Below are 16,842 nucleotides of genomic sequence, written 5' to 3' on the forward strand. Positions count from 1 at the left end.
TTTTTCTATTGTAATCTTATAAATATCCTTCTAATATTCTTGGATTTTTTTTTTTATAAGCTTGCTACCTCCACCCTGTTGTAGTAAACTTCAGAAAATGTTGCGACACCAAAAGGGCAGCCGGCAAACCGAATGGCATCCTAGCTTCGGCAGGCCGAGCGCTCATCTCGGCTGCTCGCACTCCCTCTAGCGTTTGCAAAGCTCACCTACCGATTATCCAGTTACCTCACTGAACAAGAGCTCGGCTAAGTCCTGCCCATCTATGACATCACCCCCTTCTTCAACCACTGCGAGGTGAAGCTTTAACTTCAGACTTGGAGGTGGGCTGTGCAGGAAACTGGAATGCTGTCCCTCGCTCGCTCCTCAGCGTAGGAGCGATCAGAACAGGACCAGCTCAGCCTGCAGCTGCCGCTGGCTTTGTGTGGACTGAACGCCGAGCTGGGGAGAGGGGGAGGGTTATCACTCCGGCTCACAGGCAGTGGAATTACAGCTCTAACGGCAGTGTATATGGGATTGCTTTTACTCGTCTTCCTGGTAAGTGTTTCCCCTGTTTTTCCTTATGCTTGTCCCAGAAAGTTTGCTTGGTTGTACTCTCTAGAAAGAAGTGACTTGGTATCACGAGGCATCCAAATACGAATGTTTGCTCTGTCACCAGCACGAGCAATGTATGTGCGTGCAAGCCAGCAAGGAAAAAATTGACTGCTATAGCCAAATGCCAGAAGTTTCTTAAAACCTTTCTTTCATTTACTAAAAAAAAAAACAAAAAACAAAAAACAAAAAACAAAAAAACCCAAAAGCCAACTAATAATAATTGGCTATTTTCTGTCTCATGTAGTTGCTATCTGAAAAGAGCCTTATGGAAAACATTAAGTTGGAAAGTTAAATGTTAAATATTAAAGAATACAGACAGATTTTTTTTTTCCACAGAGAGGAAAGTGAAAGGTCTTGCTAACTTGGTGTGTATTGTACGTGTGGTATGATCACCAATTGCTGTTTTTACAACTGTGAAAGAAAATCAATAATCCCTCAGCCCATGAGTACGCAGTACATGAAAAGCATACATCTTGCTCACAGCTAGCCGAGCTTCTCCCGGAGACTTCTGTGCCTCTGGAAGGATTAACAGCTACACCTAGATTTTAAAGCTTGCACTGCGATCCGGCCAGAGCTGCTTCCAGAATCTCAGGCTTGCAAATCTCAACTAGTGAATGCAACTCAGAGGAGGGGGAGACTCTCTTACAAACCATATCCCCTCTCCAGCAGAAAGCCAAAATCCATTGCTTGGGCAAATGTCGTATGTGACTAGCATAGTAATTGGCCAGGTCTCCTCAGAAGAACTAACAAAGCTCAGCCTGGAAGCTACGCCTGATTTGTGCAGGGATTTTGGGGTGGCAGGGGGGAGAAAAAAATGAGTAGAGCCTTCATCAAGTGGGGTTGCAGAGCATCCAGTCACTCGCAACTTATAACAGGAAAATCTCACATGGAAATACTTTTCTACAACAAAGCTTTCAAAAAGTAGTTAAATGTATCTTCTCAAAAAAAAAATTGTTTTTTCAGTGAATTAGGTCTGAAACAAAATGGTTGCATGGAGGTAAAGAGTGCAACAGGCCTATATTTTCTCAACATCTGAGGGTTTGATTTTTACTTAATTAATTTATTTGTTGAGAGTTAAAAAAAAAGCCTTGATATTTGCCAGTTATAGAATCAAATTCTCTAATGGTTTTGACAATAAGCTATTTTCAATTTTCTTAATAAATCTATCTGCTCTAAAATGCACACATATGTTATTTCATTAGCAGGCTACACCATGAATAAAGGCACCAGAAAGTGCTGTAGCTGTAGCAATGCCTTTCATTTATCCCCGACTGCACAGGAATATCCTGAACAGCATAAATACCAACGAATGAATTAGTCTGCTTTCAGATAGGACCACTTATGCCTGCCCCAAAGTGACAGATGAGTGATACTCATTTCTTTTGAAATGAGTAAAGAAAGAAATAAATCTTTTAAAAGTATCACAAGATATTAATATTACTGGTACTACCAATATTAATAATAATATGCCAGGTTTTAACCTATAAGGATTAATCCATAAGAATAAATCAGAGAGATGCCACTTAGTTTTCAGAGATAAGTATACATATCCACAGCACATACACACATACATACACAAATACATACACACATTTATTAGCCTGAAATAAAAAGCAGCATTACAAAAACACCATTGCATGTATTTAAGTAGGAAAATCACATCTAATTTTTTTAAATAGAGCACTGCCAAAAATATATCAAGTCCAAGGATCAGCAAAGATACTGAATGAATAAACATAATGAATTCATTAATACTATGATCCTGTATAATACTAACCATCGGTTATTAATTGGGCTCTTCATCCCCCCTCCCCATTTTAAATCAGCCATCGTTAGGTTTAAAATGCCCAATTAAACACTTCCTAAACATTAACATTTGTGAAATATATAATTGGGCAGCAAATAAAGTTTTTACGAAAAGAAGAAAAACAGTAAGAAAATTTGTCGTAACTGAATGTGGCTGTAAAATAGAAGGTATGTTTCTTTTGCTTTCAAGTGTTAATTAAAGAGCCTCCAATTCTATCAAAACTTTTTCAGAGCTAAATGAAGCGGTGTGAAATAAATTTGGTTGAAATCTTGTGGCTGCCAGACTTTGTTAGCAATCTATTAATTATCTTTACCCCAGTTTCTTCTCTAGACTATATTGCCCAATCAAATAGAAACTCCAATTATGTTCAGCATCTCCTGCCTAGGGACACAAGACCCTAATGAACACTCAGTGTCTCCAGATGAAAAAATACAATTATCAGCTTTAAACATGCAAGTGCACTGCGGAGAGATTTGTCTGTGCTTTTCTTGGCCACACACCCTAAGGCTTCCTCCTCTTTCTGGATTATTTTAAACAGTTTTAAACCCTACAAAAATCAGTAACTGAGAATTTGCCTTATATTACTTTTATATGTATGTTTCATCTTTCTGCTTTTATTCTTGATATGCTTGTGTTCACACTAATATTAAATCTGGTCATTAAAAAATTTTGGTTTAAAACTGCCATTTCAGTGGATCTTAACTTTTCCCCCTATTTTTAAGGTGGGTGGGCTACATCACAAAGAATGGGTTTAATGCCAAGATCCGGGGATAACTGAAAAATTCTGAATTAACCCCCTTCAATATTCTTTCATTCAATCGGTTTATTTAAATAGCATTTTAAATAATTGTTGAAAGTCAAATGAAGACCACCAGAAAGGAAGTCAACGAGGGAAAGGAGATTCAGGAAATTTTTCAAAGGCTGTAATTTCTTCCCTCCTTTCTCCCTCACTCCCCCTTCCCTCCCACCCCCACCTTTTGCCCCAGAGGCCTTCACTGTTCTTCTCAACGGGAGGCTTTGTTGTAATTAAACCAGAGGAAAACTGGCCGGCAGCAGCCAACATCTGACTTGCGGCTTCTGAAAGCCGTGTTCTGGTAGAGTGTACCACCCCCCAGCGGGCAAAAACTCTACAGTAAATCCCTCAGCAATATGAATTCTCAAAACTGCATTTTTCTCTTCAGAGCATGAAAAGGGCTGTTTCCTTGACTCTTTCTAACATTTCACTAGTTCAAAACTTATCACAAGTCAACAAACAGATTTCCAACAAAGAGATACTTTGTAAATGTCTCCTGGAAAAAGCCTTCTTTCTCTTAAGAACCAAAATAGGAATATGCATTTTAGAAAGCATTTTCCAGTTTCAGAATACAGATCAGCATCACTAAATCTGGTAGCACATCACACTAAAAACAGTTTGAAAGCCATGTTTATATTGCACAGGAGAGCACGTTTCGGGACTTTTTATTTATCTATTGACAAAAATGCCAGAGAAAACAGATTTTAAGTTAAAAAAATAATGAAATGTAATTTAAGCAACAACCAAAGTTGCATTTGTTTTACAAATATGCGTAATTTCTTTCCTAGCCCCCAAATGAAGTGTCAGGAATGTATAGAAAGCTCTCTCCAGGTATTAGTCTGCTTAAATGAGAGAAAGGAGAAATTGCTCTCCTTTGATGAGACAATGACAGCTTTTGTTCTTTATTCCTTCACTTTTCACGTGCACAAGTTACCGTGGCAACTTTGAAAAGAAAACCCACAGACCACATTTGGTTAAACAGCATTTTTAAAGTGTGCCACTGGACTGTGGATTGACCCGTTTATGTGTTGTTGATTTTCTTCCTCTTCATTAAGTTTAAATCAACGATACCCAACTCTGACATGGAAAAAAAAAAAAACAAGGTGTTTTATGATTCTGGATGTTCTCTTCAGCAGCACAGGGCTTGGCACACAGTAGACCCAGATATTTGTTGTACTAGAGTATGGAAACTTGAATATTGGACATTTAAAGTGTATCAACCAAAATGTACTCACAACACTGAAAAAGGAACTTCAAGTTTGCAGTGGGAAAATGTTTGCAGTTTAACAAAGATAAGCATAGTTTTAATTGCAGTTGCTCAAAAGTCAATGCAAACCTAAAGCTTGTTCCCTGCCCCAAGCTCTCCAGTGCTCACCTTTACCAACCTCTAAATTAATATCTTATTCATGCTTACAAGCCATGGTTCTCTAATTCATTTAGTCTGGCTTGATATCATAAAAGGAAACAGCATTTACTATGATGAAAGATAACATCCCAGTTTGCGTTTTTGTTTTAAAGATGCTCGATTTAACTTTACAAGTCAAAATAAATGAAGCAGGATTAGATTCATTTATCAGAAACCTACTGGGGAAAAGAACCACTAACACGAAAGAAGAAAGTAAAAATCCTTTGCTTTGGAACTTTCATCCTCTATTTGCATAAGTGAAACAAACCTTCCTCAGGCTAGAATATAGTCTGGATAAAACCAAGTGAGAAAAGGCACACTTGCTTCTCAGCCTCTCAGAAAACCCTTCAGACTTCATGACTCTCAAGAGGAGAGTTAGAGGTCCTTCTGCTTGCCTGGCATTAAACAAAAGAATTGGAACTTTCCTGAAATCTGATGATCGTGGAAAATTTAACTACCAGACAGGCTGCTTAGAAAGCATTTGGCTGTCACTATTAACTAGCCTGACGTCCTCCAGTTTTTCAGTTTAACCATACACATAGCTTGTTTGAACTATCATTTGTCGTTACAAAGACTTGGCTTTCACAGGTTGAGTGTGCTATGCTTTCTAGCAGCAATTTAAGCCTTCATAAATAAATTACCTTCCTAATACTCTAAATGATGGTTTATAAATCCCCATTTACCTAGAAGTATTCACAGACTTGGATCAATTTGAGTAAGCATGTGTTTTCTTCAATCTAAAGATTTTACTCAAAATATTAATTAACTTCGATTAAAAGTTCTAAATGCCATTCTCCTTTAGATGGAAGATACTGACAAGTTCCCAGCAATAAGAGGCCGTGATGTGAGGCAAATCATTAAAAAGAAACCAAAACCTCAACACTCTAGACTTGACTTAAGGTTTCTCTTCAAAGGAGAAATGGTTTCAAATCAAAATCAATTTAAATCAAAGGTAGCCAATAAAGAATTTAGGAAGTTAGCACTATCAACAAATATCAGAATCTTAATGTAAGTGATCAAAACATGAGAAATACCTTCTCATCTCAAACATTCCCATTTCCAAAGCATTGTAGTAGCAGAGGAGGAATTCTACAAACGTGAACTTCTGAACTTTTATTATTCAGATATAACTTCTTAAATTATATTAGTTTTCTTAAAATATCTCAAAATGATAGCATTCTTATCTATTTACCTACTTTCTTTTAGTGTACCATGGAAATAAACTGGAGGCTTTTCACAGACATGATTATTACATTACAAATGCATTAGAAAATCCTTAATTTTTAGGTATGAAAAGAAACTGAATAGAAAGATCCCTATTAAAAATGTGATTTACCAGTGAAGTGATTGTTTTTCTTTCTGCTATAGTTCTAAATGCTATATAGTTAAGTAAAGATTCGATTTTAAAAATGTTTTAAACATTCCTTTAAGTAACCAGGGCTCCATTTATGTTTTCCCCCAAGTTACCCCATTAACAATATTTTTCTAAAAGATCGATTCCTTTTTGTTCAGAAGTAATGGCCTCTTTCAAGCCTATGCAGACATAAAGGCTCTGAAGTCGATGTTGTGGAAACCTGGCCACAGCGTCCATGCCAGTAGGGGTCATTTTTCTTTTCATCAGTCACATCCAACTACAATGTCTCTATGTGCGGGAAGATGTGGAGCCAGCTCAGAAAGAGGGAAGTCTAAGCACAGGGCAGGATTGCTTATGTTAGATGGAGAGATCATTACAGCCTCTGATATGCAAAAGGAAAGAAAACTCTTTAGCACCATCGTTTTTAAATATAAAAGGGCAGGAAAAGACACAAAATGTAAGATAGAAAACACAGTCAAACATGTACTGAACTGTCTGAGCTCAAGTAAGGGAGGGGGACTCTGGAGGGAATCCTCATCTCTGAAAGAGTATCCTTCTCTCCAGAGAAGCCCACTTTATATTTTTGCCTTTTGTTTTAATGCAATCTGGGGAGAAGAGAATGTCATTTTCCAAGAATTTAATGAGATTTCAGGCTTTCCGTTAATCCCATATTATTACCACTATTGTATTTGTGGCAGTGTGAGTTTGCATATCCAAAAGAGCAGAGGGAGCAGTTTCACAAATGTAAAACAAGGAAAATAAACAAATTAATCTTCTTTCTTTCCACACCAATTTAGAATATTTTTCCTTTGGGTTAAAAATGTGAAAATCAATACATATTCCTGGACCTTGATTTGGTAAAATATTCATGGTTCAGATACAGGCTTTATCTGTGGTCGTCATTACGACTGTCTTCTCACACACTCTAGGCTGATCTGACTTGGGCAACAAGCAATAATTTTTAAATCCCCATTCATCAGATTCATCTTCTCAACTTAGAGTGTGTCCTGGAGTATGAGAAACGCCTGGGTATTTGCACCATTAAAGCAGGTTCTCACCTGTGTTTTTTTTTATAATGGTTTTTAATTCATTTTTTTATGCAATTTCACAAAAGTAATCATTTTCTAAATTACTTTAAAATTATTTCTTAAATTTACCAAATTGTTTTATATGTTGAATAGTTTTCAAGCTTAGAAAACATTTACAGCAGACACTTTTTAAAGTAACGTTGTAATTATCATTTCACAGCTTGGTTTTCTATCTTCACATACTAAGACAGCAATAGTTTTCAAGAAAATACTCCGTTGAAATTCAACAATAATGAGCAAGGCCCTAAAGACATCACTGTGAAACCTCACATTAAACAATAAATCACTTAAACTCTCCTCTGTGGGCACTTTGCAGCATCCACTAGAGACTACTTTATCCATCTGCTAACTGCTATTTTTGTTTCAAGTTGCCTAAATAATAAATAAAATGCATCTGTAATTTTTTCCTTAAATTTCCTTCTGTTAGTCAGTCTATGATAGTGTTGATATCGGGTGCCAAACTAAAAACAACTGAATTTTCAACGAGAGCCAGAAACACAAATTTTGGCCTTATTTAACATTCACTTTCAGTCCTGTTTGATTTCTGGAACAGATGCTCTCCTTGTTGGATGCTGGGTAATTACTGGGGGAGAAGCAAACTGCTCCTACTTTCAGGGTCAAATATTTCCAAGATGCCCTAATGGACCCTATCTGTATAGAAAGCCCCTGAGTAGGTTCCGTTGCATAACAGATTCTAATCCTACCCACTTCCCCTGTCGACCCCCAAAAATCTTCACACACATTAGGATAACAGAAAAGCAGTCATCCTTAAAGTCACGAGTCTCTCTGGTCAAGCCTTAAGGCTTCTTTCAGAAGTGAAAAATACACTTACTGGAAATTGGCATGTCCATGTGTGAACCTAGAAAGAAATGCCTTGCCAGGTTTTGATAGCTTTCCTAATGGTCATTACAAAGACAGAAATAGCATCCTTTCTGTTCCAAATACAGATTTCTCAAGTTCTGTTTGCTCAAAGAAAATTAAAATTGTATTCCCCTGAAAAAATAATTATAACTTGAACTTCTGTGCTGCCTTTTGGCCTAAAATACCTGAATATCTAAAGTTTCAACATCATCAATTAGTCCCTAGAAACGCCTTTAAGGAGGAAGGTCATAGTGTCTACATTCTGCAATTGGGAAAATTGAGGCCTGCAGGAAGAATCAAACAGGGCACTGAGCAAATCAAAAGAAAAGCTTCTAAAGCAAACTCTTTTCAACTCTTTAAATCATAGATTGTATGACTTCGTAAAACTATGTTCAGAAACGTCTAAAAAATTACCATGGCATTTCTGTCAAAAATCCTTGCTATGTCTTTGCTCACCTCTTTGACGTGTACTTGTTTTCTTCTTTTTAAACATTTTATCATTTTATATGTAAGATTTAAAAGTGAACTTCTAGAGATTGGCCTGACCTGAATTCAAAAGCCATGGAAGGGGCTTACTGCCTCTTGAATGAAGGTTTGCTCCTGTGTTTGGTTTAAAGTGACACTAACAACAGGTTAACAATTGAAATGATCTGTTTGGGGACAATCTCATCTTCAGCTCCTACTTTATTTTTATAGTAAAATAGGAAGTAAAAACAAAGAGGTCCTTTTATCCCTTTTCACCAAACTATGATGAAAGATGTGTTGCTTAAAGAAAGAACTGAAGTTAAATCTCTAGGAAATTTGTCTAATATGTTAAAGTTTATTGTTAATAGTTCATTAAAACCTTTTACTTTCACAGGAGATGCTCAGACCCAGTGTATTTCAAGGAACAGAAATATAAAGGAAATCTAGTATCCTTCCTTTTGTCTTTTTCCATGAAGAATATTCGAATTAAGTTTTCTTTACCTCTTAAAAAAGAATACCTGTTTCTTGCATAACGTGAATGCACCAGATATTTTGAGAAAGCAGCAAGAAGCAAAACCTGGAAATAGCTATTTCACAGCAGGTAATCATACCTCAGGATGTAGCTACTGTACAGAGTTTATACTTGGATAATCCTGGATGGGAATAAAGGTGGGGGGTAACTGCCTGAAAAATCTATTACGGTACAGGCCTTAGCGTCATGAATGGCTTTCTTCATGAGGATCTGAAGTTACTATCTCTGACCACATTGTACAGAAGAGCCAATAAGAATTTCAAAGAGAGCAATTTCCACTAAGGGAATTAAGCTACACAAAAGGAACCTTCACACAGAAACTCTATAAGAAAGAGAAAAAAAAAAAAAACCCATAGGAAGCCATGTGTTCTACATAGTAACAGGAAACTGAATTGTTTCTGGTCCCCACTTTAATGAGCTTGCCCGCCATGCTGAACCACAGCTGGAATGTTCACTGACAACAGCAAGCCTGATCTGGAGGTGTGTGCGGCATAGGATTACTTGAATAAACAGTGAAGAACATTTCCAAGGACTAAACAAGAGTTTATAAGTCCCAGTCCCTCACCAGGAAAATAACATATGCGCATTGGATTTTCACTCACGCAAAATTTACTTACATCGTTCAATAAGGTAGGAAAAATATTAAAGTCTTCTATTTTCATGCCTGAAATTATAAGGCTAATTAACACCTAAAGTGCAGAAGAAATTATATTACACAATAGATCAGCATAAATCCATAATTCTGCAGCCATGGAGAAAGTTGAATAATGTTTTAGATTAGAACTTGAAGAAAGATAAATGCATTGTGAAAACATGCTATGAGATAGAATATAATGAAAAATGTGCATAAAACCATTAAACCATGTAGTACAAAACATAAAACAGGAAAAAAGAAAGAGCTAGTTTAACATGAAGTGGAATTTTCCACTTAGATTAGCTAGGTGTATTAACTATGTCTTCCCTTCCTTAAAGTAAGTGAAAAAGATTCTGTCTGATTTTCTTGCTAGAAACACCTAACAATGTTCAATATCAATAATCAAGAAAACGAAATAACATCAATAATTAAAGCAGATGATTAGCTTTACTGGGATTCAGGATCTCAAGAGGTAACTATTCCTGAAGAGTAAGAGAATAGATTTTCTTTACTATGTATTTCTACACTTGTACAGTCTACCTAATAAAAAATAGATAAAAATGTTTGGTTTTTAAGAACAGTAACATTATTATCTTTAAGTAAAACAAATATTCCTATGTGTGAAATCATGATGAATATTAAGAAAAAATTAAAAATTAGCTTGGTCAGTGACTGGCTACAAAATGATACAAAGTATTATGAGAATGCTTTAGCATATTCAATAAAACTTTAATTGTATTTAACATTTCAAAGTCAAATAGATTCAGGACATAACTCTTCTTTTCTTTTCTTTTCTGTTTTTTGGAGACATAATACTTCTTAATACCAGAAACATTAGCAGTAAACAGATTATATGATTGTGCTCATTGTCAGCTAGCAATAGATCCTAAACATGCCAAAAAAGAAGAGCAAACCCTAAATAATAAAAGTGATGATAGATGTTTTCGTTTCCACATCTATTTTGAATGCCATTTTAAGTATGCTGGCCTGACTGTTGTCTGTCTTTTTTTCTCACTCACTCCATTTCAGGGCTCTGAAACTACCTTGTATAAAGACCTCAACACTGCTGACCATGATCAGCCCAGCCTGGAGCATCTTTCTCATCGCGACTAAAATTGGGCTGTTCCTTCAGGTGGCACCTCTATCAGTTATGGCCAAATCCTGCCCATCTGTGTGCCGCTGTGATGCCGGTTTCATTTACTGTAACGATCGCTATCTGACATCCATTCCGACAGGAATACCAGAGGATGCTACAACTCTCTACCTTCAGAACAACCAAATAAATAATGCTGGGATTCCTTCAGATTTGAAAAACTTGCTGAAAGTAGAAAGAATATATCTATATCACAACAGTTTAGATGAATTTCCTACCAACCTACCAAAGTACGTAAAAGAATTACATTTGCAAGAAAATAATATAAGGACTATCACTTACGATTCACTTTCGAAAATTCCCTATCTGGAAGAGTTACATCTAGACGATAACTCCGTCTCAGCAGTGAGCATTGAAGAGGGAGCATTCCGGGACAGTAACTATCTCCGACTGCTTTTCCTGTCCCGTAATCATCTGAGCACAATCCCCTGGGGTCTGCCCAGGACTATAGAGGAGCTCCGCTTGGATGATAACCGTATATCCACCATCTCATCACCGTCTCTTCAAGGTCTCACTAGCCTAAAGCGCCTGGTTTTGGATGGAAACCTGTTGAATAACCATGGTTTAGGTGATAAAGTTTTTTTCAACCTAGTCAACTTAACAGAACTGTCACTGGTACGGAATTCTCTGACTGCTGCACCAGTAAATCTTCCAGGCACAAACCTGAGGAAGCTTTACCTTCAAGATAACCACATCAATCGGGTGCCCCCCAATGCTTTCTCTTATCTACGGCAGCTGTATCGACTTGATATGTCCAATAATAACCTAAGTAATTTACCTCAGGGTATCTTTGATGATTTGGACAACATAACACAATTAATTCTTCGCAACAACCCCTGGTATTGTGGGTGCAAGATGAAATGGGTACGTGACTGGTTACAGTCGCTCCCTGTGAAGGTCAACGTGCGTGGGCTCATGTGCCAAGCCCCAGAAAAGGTTCGGGGGATGGCTATCAAGGACCTCAATGCAGAACTGTTTGATTGCAAGGACAGTGCCGTTGTGAGCACCATTCAGATAACCACTGCAACACCCAACACAGTGTATCCTGCTCAAGGACAGTGGCCAGCTCCAGTGACCAAACAACCAGACATTAAGAAACCCAAACTTACTAAGGACCAGCGAACCACAGGGAGTCCAGCAAGAAAAACAATTACAATTACTGTGAAATCTGTCACCTCTGACACAATTCATATCTCTTGGAAACTTGTCCTTCCTATGACTGCTTTAAGGCTCAGCTGGCTCAAGCTGGGCCATAGCCCAGCATTTGGATCTATAACTGAAACCATTGTAACAGGAGAACGCAGTGAATACCTGGTCACAGCCCTGGAGCCTAATTCGCCCTATCGAGTCTGCATGGTTCCCATGGAAACCAGTAACCTCTACCTATTTGATGAAACTCCTGTTTGTATTGAGACTGAAACGGCACCCCTTCGAATGTACAACCCTACCACCACCCTTAATCGAGAGCAAGAGAAAGAACCTTACAAAAACCCCAGTTTACCACTGGCTGCCATCATCGGTGGGGCCGTGGCCCTGGTGACCATTGCCCTGCTTGCTCTCGTGTGCTGGTACATCCATCGGAATGGATCACTCTTCTCAAGGAACTGTGCGTACAGCAAAGGGAGGAGAAGAAAGGATGACTACGCGGAAGCTGGCACTAAGAAGGACAACTCCATCCTGGAAATCAGGGAGACTTCTTTTCAGATGTTACCAATAAGCAGTGAACCCATCTCTAAGGAGGAGTTTGTAATACACACCATATTTCCTCCTAATGGAATGAATCTGTACAAAAACAATCACAGTGAAAGCAGTAGTAACCGAAGCTACAGAGACAGCGGGATCCCAGACTCAGACCATTCGCACTCATGATGCTGGAGGGCCCGCAGCATACTGTGTTTCAGTTTTTTTAAACCTAAGGGAGGTGATGGTAGGAACCCTGTTCTACTGCAAAACACTGGAAAAAGAGACTGAGAAAAGCAATGTACTGTACATTTGCCATATAATTTATATTTAAGAACTTTTTATTAAAAGTTTCAAATTTCAGGTTACTGCTGCGATTGATGTAGTGGAGATGCCTGAACACAATTCTATATTTTAGTATTTTTTAGTAATTTGTACTGTATTTTCCTTGCAAATATTGAAGTTATAAACCATTTACTTTGTGTTCTACTGAGTAAGATGACTTGTTGACTGTGAAAGTGAATTTCCTTGCCGTGTGGAACAATCAGGACTGCGTTCACATGAGATCCTTGTAGTATAAGCACAGGCCATTTTTCACTTTGGTATTAATAGAATGTAAAAAAGAAAACTGGCTGAATGAGAAAAATTAAATTTCAAAAACTAGTTATAAAGTAATGTTCCAATGATTAAATCTGTATTCCAGTGGTATTTAATAAATCATATTCTGTGAAGTAATGGGCAATATAAAACTTGCTGCATAACTCCATTTTCACTCTAAGCAAATTAGCTTTCCTTAAGAAAGTAAACGTAACTTCTGAACCGAATACGTCCGCTGGCATAAAAGGAGCGTGAAGTCTGCTGTTGCTAATGTCACTGTTAACAGAGCTCTGAGAATAAAGGACTTCACAAAAACAATTACGGAAGTGTGCTTCCAAGTTAGGGGGGAATGTGTACTTAGGAAAACATGAAACCTTAGTCTTGCATAGCGTAATAAACACAAATACCAGAACTGCATTTTGGTTTTGCCGATACCATCCTGATTTTTGAAAAGTCAATTCTAAAGACACAATTGTTAGTGTTCATGTTTTTGTCATAAGGGATGTTAAAAAAAAAAGCTTTATACACATTAAAAAGGTAGCATAATCATAAGCAATTCCCCTCAACACTGCAGAGAAAGTAGTACTTAAAGTAAGTGAGAATTTAAAGGAAAAATACTAGAAATCAAATTTAGATCTGGTTTACGTGAAATGTTTTAACAGTGTACATAAATGCTGAATGTACTTTCACAATGACCAAGAATACTGCCCGTTACTGTCACAGTTTTCCAGATATTACATAATGAACTTGTAACATTTCTTTCTAGCTTCCTACTGAATTGTGAGCTATCACTTGTTTAAAACCACATCACTTTTCTGTTGCCATGATTTTTCTTTTTCCCCAACAAAAAACCAAAGTGCATTGTACGCCCTTTGGCCAGTCTTGTATGTGCCTTGATCCAACGCTACATGTATTCAGCTTTTAAAATTCGACAAATTTTTCATACTTCCTTAAATATGAAAAATTGTGGTCTTATTGCTGAATAAAACAAACAAAAAAAGTACAAAATAATCGTGCTTGCTTTTTCGGGATTATGTTACTATCACTACAGTAGCAAATTGCCCAGCACGGTAGTCTTAAGCACCCCCCTGTATTTTTCTAGGCATAAGAATAAACGTTGGCTACAAATAAAAAAAATTAGTGATATCTTGAGCTTGTGTATCATTTTACTTAAAGGGTTCAGCATTTCACGCATAAATGAATATCCTAAGAGTCTTTGGGGATACTCTCATCTTGCGTATTCACGCCATCGACAGAAAACTTCAGGAGTGATTGACCTTTCAGTCTTTTGAACACTGCTGCCATTGTCCTGGCTGATGCTTTAAGGTGGTTGTTGAAAAATTAATATATTTTTAAATAGCTTGTTGATAGTATGAATTGGCATCAGAGGATTTGAAATCTCAGATCTACCGCTTACTAGGTATGTGAAAACCAATCACTCTTCTTAGCTTAGTTTCCTTATCTATATAATGGGGCTATTAATACCACCCACCTCATCGGGTTGTTGTGAGGATTAAGTGAGACAATGTGCATGGAAACTGTATAGCATTCCACAAAACGTAAGTTACTACTCTTACAGTCAAGAAAAGTTGGCTGTGTGTCCCAGTGGTTTGCTGGATATACTGTTTCTGCTACTCTACTAACAAGTATCTCCAACTGCCCGTCAAACCACTTTCATTATCCACATGCCATCTTCAAATGTCTTGCAATACTTTCTCTTTTGACTTCCTGTTGAGGTGGATAGCTGTTTTCTAGGAATAACTTAGCAAAGAAAATGTGACTAACATTAAATAGAGGGACCATTTTCTGCAGGAAGTTTGATTTTGCTTCTAGAGGTTTTGAATAGTTTAGCTACAATTCTGCCAGAAGTCAGGGAAAGGGCTGGATAGTTCCATAAAGCCCCTATCAACCTGTGAGTTTATAAAAAGCCAAAAGCCAAGACCCTTTTCCAGTTAGTGTACCTTTTATGCACAGAAAATTTTATGTGTTCTAATATGTGCATTTTAATTATTTTACCTGGGATAAATCAGAAGTACATTTTATACCAGCAAATAAAGCCCTGAGAAGGTAAAAGTGTATTCTTTTACTGAGTGAGGTTTGCTGTGAAATCCAAATACTTTGCTGAAAAAAATATATATATTTTCAATAAAACAACACAAATCTCCACCTGAAAGGGTATAAATTAATTATAGATACATATGCATATATCCCAAGCTAAATTTTACTGATCAGGTACTAACAACGAAAAATGCTGGAAAAAAAATTCAATCCTGCATATATAGCTTTTATGTTCAACAAGAATACAATGGGGAAGCTACAAAAAAAAAACTGAGGGAAAAATCACTCCCCTGCTGAACGTTTGACAAAAATCAAAAATTGTTTTCGGATGCAGCCACTTGTAACTGCATTAAATCACTGCACTTACGCTCTTGTTCCCTGTTAAAAACAACACTGTGCTCTACCTTTCTGTGAGGCCGATTTATTAAAAGTATTCCCCTGCGCCAAAGGAACTAGTAAAAAATTCAGCTTTACTAACTACAGTTTCTGAGCAAAGCACATTTTACAACTGCATGCCAACATGACAGTTCTCACAAGGAATCCAAAGAGACCCACATGCTTTACAGCACCTGAAACCAGGGTGTGTGTGTGTTAAAAAAGGAACCAATCCACCAATGAATTTACTTTAATATCAGTTCATCTGCTCCTGAAAACAGTAGTGGCATTTAAAATTCTAATTCATTTCTCCTACTTAGAATGATTAACAAATCTTAATTTAGCATAGTGTTGGAATTAAAACTACTGTACTTTATGCATTTGGATTTTTGGTTAAATTAGCAAAAAATAACTCATGCTTATCAATCACTTTCTTAAGAACTTCAAAGTTCTCTACAAAAAAAATCTCAACAGTCAATGCCCTTTGTTGAGTGGTTTCTTTATTGTGAACAGCAGGAATTTTGCCTTCGAGAAGTGTGCTGTCTAGAGGCTGCAAGGAATAAACAAATAATCTAATGAAAGCTTACTGTGACTGCAGTATAGATGGAATAATTACATCTATTTGGATGGGTCAGGAAGACCTCATGAAGGAGGTAAAACCAAGCCTGGTAGTGAAATATAAGAAGGTATTTAGGGAGAAATAAACAGATACTGGGCCATGGAGAGAAAATGGTGAAGAAAGTCATGGAGACTGGAAAACAGGGCAGTGCTTCTCATGCTGGCTTTGGTCAGAATCAGTTGGGAAGGCTTTTTATTAAGATAACTAAGCCTCAATACAGACCTACTAAATTTAAATCTCCCAGGTTAAGGTTGAGCATTTATAAATATTTTTTAATTCCAAAGGTGTTTCTGGTGAAGCTGAGGATGACTGATTTAGGAGGTGTTTGGGGAAAGGCCAACAGTCCAGCTGAAACACAAGGTCTGTGAAGGATGTAAGGCTGGACAAGGTTTTTATGTCAGGCTTTGTAGTGTGTTAAATTCCAAGCTGAGAAGTCTTCATGATATTCCTTGGCAATGGTTGTTAAGCAGGTGTATAAACAACCAACGCACTCGAGGGACAGTTTGGAGAAATAAAGAATACTGCATGAAGGATGAATAAGGAGAAACTGGGAATAAAAAGACAAGTTGGACGGCTATGCAATATTCCAGACAAGAAGAAATAAGGGCCTGAATAGTGGAATGTTTTTTTTTTTAAAAAGTGTAACTCAAAAGATACAGAAAAGGTAGAATTCTGAGGAATTGGACACTGAAGAAACAATAAAAATTAAAGATAATTTTCAGCCCAAGTAAATAAAATGCTGGTGAGGCAATTAATTATGATGAAAAATATTAGAAAAGCAAATTTCAGAATATTTTATACATAATGAGTTTGGATAGGTGACCATATGC

At 37.1% G+C, this 16,842-nt stretch overlaps 2 protein-coding genes across 6 annotated transcripts in view; one reads left to right on the forward strand and one right to left on the reverse strand.

Moving 5' to 3' along the window:
* MACROD2 (mono-ADP ribosylhydrolase 2) overlaps positions 1-16,842 on the reverse strand; it is a 1,889,921-nt gene that overhangs the window by 1,571,206 nt on the left and 301,873 nt on the right. The window lies entirely within an intron of this gene.
* On the forward strand, positions 295-14,106 carry FLRT3 (fibronectin leucine rich transmembrane protein 3). Of its 3 annotated transcripts, none has more exons than XM_006206188.4 (3): positions 295-534; positions 8,759-9,526; positions 10,560-14,106. In XM_006206188.4, the coding sequence occupies exon 3, from the start codon at positions 10,603-10,605 to the stop codon at positions 12,550-12,552; it is 1,950 nt and encodes a 649-aa protein (XP_006206250.1). In that variant the 5' UTR covers positions 295-534; positions 8,759-9,526; positions 10,560-10,602; the 3' UTR covers positions 12,553-14,106. The 3 variants fall into 3 exon arrangements, with proteins under 3 accessions (XP_006206250.1, XP_006206249.1, XP_015096349.1); XM_006206187.3 differs by having other exon boundaries at positions 8,759-8,965; XM_015240863.3 differs by lacking the exon at positions 8,759-9,526.

The sequence above is a fragment of the Vicugna pacos genome, chromosome 19, assembly GCF_048564905.1.
Source record: "Vicugna pacos chromosome 19, VicPac4, whole genome shotgun sequence".
Classification (NCBI taxonomy): Eukaryota; Metazoa; Chordata; class Mammalia; order Artiodactyla; family Camelidae; genus Vicugna; species Vicugna pacos.

What these genes read in the sequence shown, in the direction of transcription:
- FLRT3 (XM_006206188.4), top strand. Translation starts at nt 10,603, where the DNA reads ATGATCAGCCCAGCCTGGAGCATCTTTCTCATCGCGACTAAAATTGGG.